The sequence below is a fragment of the Echeneis naucrates genome, chromosome 6 (genome assembly GCF_900963305.1).
Source record: "Echeneis naucrates chromosome 6, fEcheNa1.1, whole genome shotgun sequence".
NCBI lineage: Eukaryota > Metazoa > Chordata > Actinopteri > Carangiformes > Echeneidae > Echeneis > Echeneis naucrates.
This window is the reverse complement of record NC_042516.1, coordinates 2,744,560-2,752,980: the sequence shown is the minus strand read 5'-3', so window position 1 is coordinate 2,752,980 and position 8,421 is coordinate 2,744,560. Positions and strand designations below refer to the sequence as shown.

General features: G+C 37.6%; 1 protein-coding gene across 1 annotated transcript in view; it reads right to left on the bottom strand.

Moving 5' to 3' along the window:
• Positions 1 to 2,767: 2,767 nt before the first annotated feature.
• Positions 2,768 to 8,421, bottom strand: part of LOC115044457 (dolichyl-diphosphooligosaccharide--protein glycosyltransferase subunit STT3B-like) — a 32,595-nt gene continuing 26,941 nt past the window's right edge. The window contains exons 12-16 of the mRNA XM_029503465.1: positions 8,229 to 8,400; positions 6,850 to 7,023; positions 6,508 to 6,621; positions 6,168 to 6,377; positions 2,768 to 4,537 (exon numbers count right to left, since the gene is read on the bottom strand). Coding sequence (XP_029359325.1) covers positions 4,457 to 4,537; positions 6,168 to 6,377; positions 6,508 to 6,621; positions 6,850 to 7,023; positions 8,229 to 8,400 — 751 coding nt within the window. The 3' untranslated portion in view covers positions 2,768 to 4,456. The remainder of the gene's footprint in view (positions 4,538 to 6,167; positions 6,378 to 6,507; positions 6,622 to 6,849; positions 7,024 to 8,228; positions 8,401 to 8,421) is intronic.

Here is an 8,421-nt window from a genome sequence, read left to right as displayed (position 1 = left end):
AAGGTGGGGATGGGGTGATTTGTGCCATAAGGCCTGGGTTAAGTTGTGTCAGTGGACCAGTGCACCAGCAGGATCCATGGGTCATTCAACAAAATCTGGATGGATGGATGGAAGAAGCTTTTGTCATGTTCCTAGAGCATTTCATACGTCACACCAACTGCTATATTGATCACCCAATTCGGCTGATTCTTGACAACCATGAATCTCACATCTGCCTGAAGGCTGTGATAACTGCAAAGGAAAATGGTGTTGTCGTGCTCACCCTGCCACCTCTCACTGCTTACAAAACTTGGACAAAACAGTCTGAAAGACCTTCTACAACAGAACCATGGATGGCTGGATGCGTAGACATCTTGGTAAAAAATGTGACAATATACGAGATTCCAGAACTTGTGAAGGAAGCATTCATGTCAGCAGTGACACAAAGGAATATCGGCTCTGGATTGGGAGCAATCAAAAAGAATTGCCCAAAAATACAATATCAGTGAAAAAATAAATGTGAGAAAAAAACATGGATAACAAAGAGCTTGCAAAAGGCATGTAAAATGAAAAATTATTTATAGAGATTTCACGAAATTCAGAACACAGACAGCAGAAAAGAAATATCAGGTATATAACAATAAATTGATAAACATATTGAGACAAGCAAAAAAAGACTATTATAGTAAAATGCTAGAGGATAATAAAACCAATATAAAGGTTATGTGGAAAATCTTAAATAAAGTAATACGACATATTCTTGCATCTACAAGTCTGCAGAAGCAATTCACTACTGGTAAGGATGTTATAGAGAATATGAATAAAGTAGCAGATGACTTTAACTCTTTTGGAAACTGGTTGGAATGGTGAAAACAAAGTGTCACAACCCATGTTTATTAATGAGGTGAGCAAAGTAGATATTAGATCTGTGGTCACAAAATGTAAAAATAAGATGTGTACTGACAGTGATGGAATTGATATGATCATAGTGAAAAAGACTTGATTATATAACAAAGCCAAAGTTATATTTGTAATCTTTTAGGAAAGGGGTTTTTCCAGATAGAATGAAGATGGCAAAGGTCATTTCATCATCATAGACCTGTATCTTTGCTGTCACAATTTTTGAATTGTGTTGAAAAAAATATTTGTACAAAAATTTGATTCTTTTATTGAAAAGAATAATTTGTTCAACAAAAGCCAAAACAAAAGCCTAAACTAACATGGCTTACATACAAAATAAAATGTCCAATCAAATCAAATCAAATCAAATCAGATTTATTTAAAGAGACCCAACAGATCCCCCGATGAGCAAGCACAGTGGCAAGGAAAAACTTCCTTTAAGAAGTCTTAAAGACTTTGAGAAACCTCGAGGAGAACCAGGCTCAGGGAGGGCGGCCATCTGCCTCGACCGATTGAAAATATCTAAAATATCTGTTTTAAGTAAAGCAAAATATGTGTTAGATTACAAAGCACTGAGGATTTTATATTGTTAACTTATTATGCCATATTTAAGTTATTGCATTACAGTATGGGACAATACCTATATGAGTAATATAAAGCTATTGGTTTTATTACAGAAAAGAGTAATAAGGATAATGTACAATGCTGATTTCAGGCACCATACAAATGAGTTGTTTATAAAATCAGGACTGTTGAAATTGTTAGTTATGTTTAGAGCAAAAAATTGATTGTTACTTACAAATTTGCAGAGGTAATTTGTCCTCGTATCACTGGATGGCAATCATAGGAGGAAATTTTATTTGAAACACCAAATCACAGGGAGTACTTTGAAACAAATGTGTATTTCTCTTGTTGGTGTTATAACATGGAATTCTTTAACAATGGAAGAGCTGTACAAATATTTTTCAGTTTGAAAACATGTATAAGAGAATTGGAAAGTTATATAAAATCATGATGAAATAACTGTATTTATGGATTTTAGATTTGTTTTTCTTCTTTTTTGATAGCAACTCATCTGATGTAAACAGTTAGTAGTTTTCCTCATCCTGTTCCTTTCCAATCATTGGATTGGAATGAATAAATGAAATAAAATGAAATGAACTTATAGCTTGTATAAAACATGAATCTGAGCTAAAACAGAAGCAAGCTGAAGTTGCTCCTGAAATGTGATTGTCTCTGCTTGAGCATAAATTAGAAGAAAATGAATCATGCACCACCAGGGAGAAAAGCTGTTTGATGGATTATTGGTAATGAAATTATTAGTCTAATGGTGATCTATTTTCTTTCTAATTGGATCTCAATTTACACTAACCCTTTGTTGCTTTGTGTAATCCCCTAATTTCGTCTTCCTCTGCTGAGTAAAAGCCTGACTGAGCTGTGGAGAAGTTGGGGGCCAGATTGTTACCTGAGGACAGAGTCATTGTAATAACTAGTTTCCAATGTTGCTCCAAAGTATGTTAATTGATTGCAGCTTTATCTTTACTCTGCAAACATTAAAGTGTCTAGTTAGCTCTTGCCTTGTTGCTATGTGGAGTCCTGTATAATCTGTTTTTATTGGTATTTAAATTCAATGTCAATGATATGTCCATGTGACTGAACTGAAATAAATCAAAACACACTTACTTCAACAACTTTATTCAAAAATGAATTTGTCATTTTCATAGCTGCATCATGATCATTTAAACTGATGAAAAAAAAATATATATCATAAAACAAAGTTGACCCCTTGCACTTTGATAGGACACAAGTCGCTAACTAAAATTTCTGTGAAATAAAAGTAAGTAAATTTTACTTTTAGGCCAACATGTCCTCATCACTCAGATTGTGGTTTTTTTTTTTTTTTTTTTTTTTTTTACTAAAGCTCACAACAGAATCGAATAGAGCTCATGCAGGATGGATATGTTTATTACAGTATCTTCACAAAACAGGATAAGGTTTTTTCAGGTTACAGAAGGAATTTCTGATTGACCGTGAATCACAGACAAATTAAAAATGCAATGTGCTGTTCTCCAATTTTCTAAAGCCTCTGAAAGTTTCTTCTGTGTGGAAACTGACAGTGTTTGGATCGCTCAGATTTGAAAAGATTGGCAGCATATCAAATCATTAATGACCTGTAAGTGAGAAAACATCGACACTTGTTCTGGGTCTTTCATGAAGCTTCAGTCACAAAGAAACAGTCATGTTCTAGTCATTGAGCTGCCACCAAACAGTTTATCAAAGTTCTGTGCTGTTGGAATCCAGTGTGCCTCAATGATGTACGAAGGTTACAGTTAAGAATCAGTTACACAGCTTAAGATAATTCTGTCTTTTGATTTTGTTAACAGTAATGGGCAAAACGTTGTAACAGGATCAGAGACCAGATTACTGAAATAAATAACTACTGGGACACCACTTATTTACTCTACCATAAGGAGAGCTGCTCGCACTTCAAAATACAAGTTTTGATATATCAGCCTCTGACACATTTTGACTATTTGTTTGTAAATGGAAATTCATACATTTTACGGAAATGCTGGAGGAGAGCTCTGTGTGGTTCTATAAACTGGAATGTTTGAGCTGTGAAGTAAGAGTTCACCTTTGCTTGTAAGTAATGTGCCCTGTCTCTTGAGCTGCTGATGGTTCCTGCCTGTAGACATCTTTATGACCTTGTTCTCAGGTTTCAACCAAAGAGACACATACAAACAATGAAAACAATATATGTTAATGAAGGGGAATCATTTTTTATACTAAGGTTCAAAAGAATCTGTCAGATGCCAGAGGAGCAGTACATGTTGAACGCGCTTCTTTCTGCTGTTCATGATCGACAAGAGAAATCAAACACACTGAAAAATTACAGCTGAATGCTTGATGTGATCTGACATTCCAGCTGTTAAAATTAATTAAGGAGCAGTATGGTGGGCAAGTTTGTTCCAATTAACCATTTCTACCAAACAAACCCATCAAGTCTGATGATTTTCCAAAAAGAGGAAACTTCCATTTCATCCAAAAGCCAGCCTTTTTCAGTGTGGGCAGCTCAGCACAGTTGTGGTCTTGTAACATGGTAAAAAAAAGTGTTAGGCCGTGTATCTGTCTGAATGATGCACAGAGCCACAACAAACTAAACCCTTGGCTTGTAATCTGTTTCCTGTCTCCCACAGCAACTTCAAGTACGTAAAGAAAAGCAAATCAAAAAGTGATAATTCCTCAGGGTAAAACCAGTATGGGGAGGATCTTACAGTAGGCTGGATGAAATTGCTTGCTTCAACCTGCTGATCAGGTCAAAGATTAGCTGGAGTTGATGGCCTTCTCCTACATAATGTAACATCTCCAACTTCTGTGTAAGAATGCTTGGGATGGCAGATGTCGGGGCACCTGATTAGTTCCTGATGGATTTTGACAGATGGAGGTCACTGTTGTTGCTTGTTTTGTTGAACACTCCATTTTAGATGGATTTTACTGTTGCTGCTTGTTTTGTTGAATTCTGCGTTTTATATATTTTCTCCCTCCCATCCACAATGTGCCTCTGTTAATTGGGTTGCTATAAAGACCTTGTGGTCAGTTTCTTGCCCTTCCTGAGGAGCAGCTTGTTCTTGACATATCCCCGCTTCCTTTTTGCTGTCTGCACAGAAATAAACAGAAACACAGTGATAATAAAAGATAGGAGAAGCTACCAACTGTTCTATACAACTCGGTCAAACATTTTGAATTCATTCACTTACAGTGTTACCTCAGATCTATTTCTATGTTTATTGTGCCACAAATATATACATTTGTACTCAAATGTAGGCTGACCCATATATAAAATTTTTAACATAAATAAATTGTCTGTGGTTACTTGCGCTGCCATTTCCACTCCCTTAGCTGTGAGTTTAGCCACCAAGAAATTAAACATATTAAATATTGAAACCATGTATATCCTGTTGTCAAATTATTCATATTTGAATCCTACATGCAAAAGTAAAACAAGAGTCATAAATGGTAAAACCATTTTAACCATTCAAAAAAGTACAAGTCAACAGAACTGAGCCATACATTCAGAGCTGGAGCTGTCAGGACCAGTCCTTTGTGTTTTCTGTTTTCTGTGTTTTATTTTGGGGTCTTGTCTTCCCCAATGTCGTTCCAATTTACTTCCCTTCACTGATTACCCCAATGTGTTTCACCTGTGTCTTGTTATTACCCTGTCTGTGCAGGACAAGACAAACTGGCAACAAGGGGGAAGAACATGAGGTTTATATACAGTGTCCCAGCATTAGTTCCTCGTGTCTAGTCCCAGAAGGTTTTTGATTAGTTTCTGTATTCCCGGTTCTACGATTATTGCCTGAGTGTCTGCCTGTACCTTCGCCTTGAGAGTTTTGATATTCCCGTGTACCGACTTGGACTGTAATAAGGACCCTGAGTATTGCCACTACGTCTGCCCGTGCATTTGTGTCTGCCTGTTCTGTTTGGCTTGTGACAGTAGCTTTTATATGTACTGTGGAGGTCTAATTGAACCTCACTGGATCATTTTAATAAAGATTTTTTAGTCTCAATGTCTTAAAAATGTGAAAAAAGATAAGCAGGAAAATGAAATGAAGTAGAACACTTACCTCTCTGGTTTGGCAACAGTTAATGTTAAAAGTAAAATGTTCAGCATTTTTAATTGAGTCATTTTTGAGTTTCCACAACATAATAAGCATAAAGGAGTAGTATATTTTCAGCACTGCCCAACAGCGGGCAGTGCACACATGGAAGCAATCAGTGGTGCTCATGAGGAGCAGCAAAAAGCAATACAGCATTCCAATTACAGTGTGGCAGCAGGTCTTAGAATGGGACAATTGACCGAAGGTTTGACATTAAACCCATTTGTCATGGACATTATTCCCTCTATGCTGTGTGACATTTCAAGCTGAAGACAGCTCTAAGGGAAGGACTTAAGCTTTGCCTCTATGATACTAAATCTTATAAAAGCAAATATCTGTTATATTTGTTGTGCTGCTAGTGTGAATGGGTTGTATCATTCACACTAACCTTCTCATGTTCAAGAAGATGAGAAGTAAACTTTAACATGTGCAATTGGTGTGTAGCATGGACTGACTTTCCTTACTGACCAAATAAATTTGGTCATCTGCAGAAGTCTACAGGGGTCCACCCAGACTCTGTACAGGCATCTTGTGACAGTTTAATCTGGTTACAGTCACAGAATTGGCTTTAGAGTGTTTTTTTTTTTTTTTAATATTCAAGAGTTCAGAGGCTGAAGATTACCAACTTACCTTTTTGGAAGTGTACTTCTGCTTAACAGAGTCAGTGCTCCGCAGCTTGTGCTCCACGTGGTCTCTGTTTTCCAGCTTTTTAACCTTATAAATTCTAACCAACCAGTGCTCTGACGTAAAGGCTTCCTCCAGGTGTTTCAGCTTTATGTCTTTGTTGCCAATCTCCGCATTGCGTGTGCGGTCAAATCCTGGTGGCGTCCTGAAGTCCAACTTTACAGAAGGAAGAGAACTCATTATTCTTGTCTGGCAGTGTCTGAATAAGCTGAATGTGTTACAGTGTGTACAATGTTCTTTAAAGGCTAATATGCTAAATATTGCAGAAGGATTATTAATGACAGACCTGCATCTCTCCAAAGCGGTAATATGACATTTTGTACATAAGGGAGTTGAGTAGGGTGGGGGAGCCGGCTTTGTCCACTCTGAACTCCCCCTGTGGGGTAAAATAGTCACTTTCCTGGTAGGAAAGGGAAGGAGACAGAAAAGAAATGTAAAAGACTTTGCAGGCAACATCTCACAATAATTTCTATGATTTCATCTTTGGACATCAGAGGACATAAAAACTAAACCATTAAGTTTGAAATCTGCTGTAATTGAACTGCTGTCCTCCTTTATTTTTTCTTGTTGAAGGCCTTAGACAAAAAAATACTGAGATACTCTGTGTGTTGTTTGTCATTTCACTCACCCTGATGTCCCTGGGGTGCTCTCCCTCTGCAATGCGTACCATCCACAGAAATTTGTTAATATCATCACCTGAATAGCCAATTACTCCACCAAAGATGATCAGAACATAGTCAACATCCAATGACCTCATGATCTCATAGGCTGCAGTCTCATTCGATGACATGGCCTTCCCCACCTGTGTACATGATAAGAATGTTGGAGTTGGAGAATGCTGAAGACTTTTGATAACATGTTGATCTTCTGGAATGACTGAACCATCAGCATTTGTCCTGCCAAGCTGACGCGTCACAGTCTGTGAAGCAGAATAAAGACAGCATACCTGCCTTGTACAGGTTGTGCTATCAAGATTTAAGATTTAAGATTTAAGAAAAGCAGGAGGGAGATACACCATTCAAAACAACAACTTCTACTGTGAAAAACAACTGTAACTCTTGTAACTGTCACTAATCTGAAACTTCTGTACCTATATGTAGATGTAGATTTCAGCTAATCGACAAGACCTTTACATGAACATGGAGATGGGCCTCCTGAACCCCCATATTAGGATGTAGTTAAAATTATCTGGAGCAGGAATGCGTTCAAAAGCCCAATATAACTGTAGTGCAGAACTTTTGAGACACTGCTTGTGCCTTCCTGTGTGTAAAGTTGTCTCCTATATTGTGCAATATACTTACTCCTTCCAATGAATCAGTGGTCTTTGTATGCTTTCTAATTTTCTAATTTCTGAACACTCAAGTTGTCACTGAATACACCACAAGGTTCAGTGATTTTGATATCTGATCATTTTTGATGCTTGAGTGAAGCTATGTGAACAGGCTATTGATTTAATAATAATCCACAGTCACTTTTCAGTGACTCTCTGGTCACAGAGTTTGAGAAACATTACAATAAAGCAAGAGATTTTAGCTAATTTCTTCATGATGCACCTGGAGTCAGGATAACACTTTTGCGATGTGTGCTGCTCCAGACTCTAACCTGGGACTAAAACAGAGGATGCCCATTTTGTAAAATGATGTTATCTTCAAATCTCACTGTGATCATAGCTTCATCCCACTTAACTTCAGTGTACAGATCACCTTTTCTGAGGAAAGCACATTGGTTTTCAGTGATTAAATGAAGGATGACATGATGACTTAGTTATACAACACATGTCCACTGGTGCAATAGAGCAAGGCAGGAGCTATTGCTTCACTGAGGTTCCAGTGTAATTTTATGAAAACCAAAAAAAAAGACGAAAACAATGCTGTGAGAATAGCAGGGACACATCAGTTTACACAACGCCACTGTCAACAATGCGACAAGTTGTTAAAACTGCGTAGTAATACCAAAATCAAATTTGATCAAATTTTAAGTAGAGATATCAGATAAAGAAGCTCTCACCAGTGCAATGTGACTGTTGTTCCATGTGTTGTTGTCCACTAGTGTGGTTCTGTTAGCCATGCCTGCTATCTGGTAGCCATAGTCCCACCAGGACATCACTCGGGCATGCTCGTCTGTGTTCTGCCTCAGCCAATAGTAAGCCTCCCGGAAGTCGTCCAGGATGTTACGGGAGCTGCCAGAAGATAGAAGGATA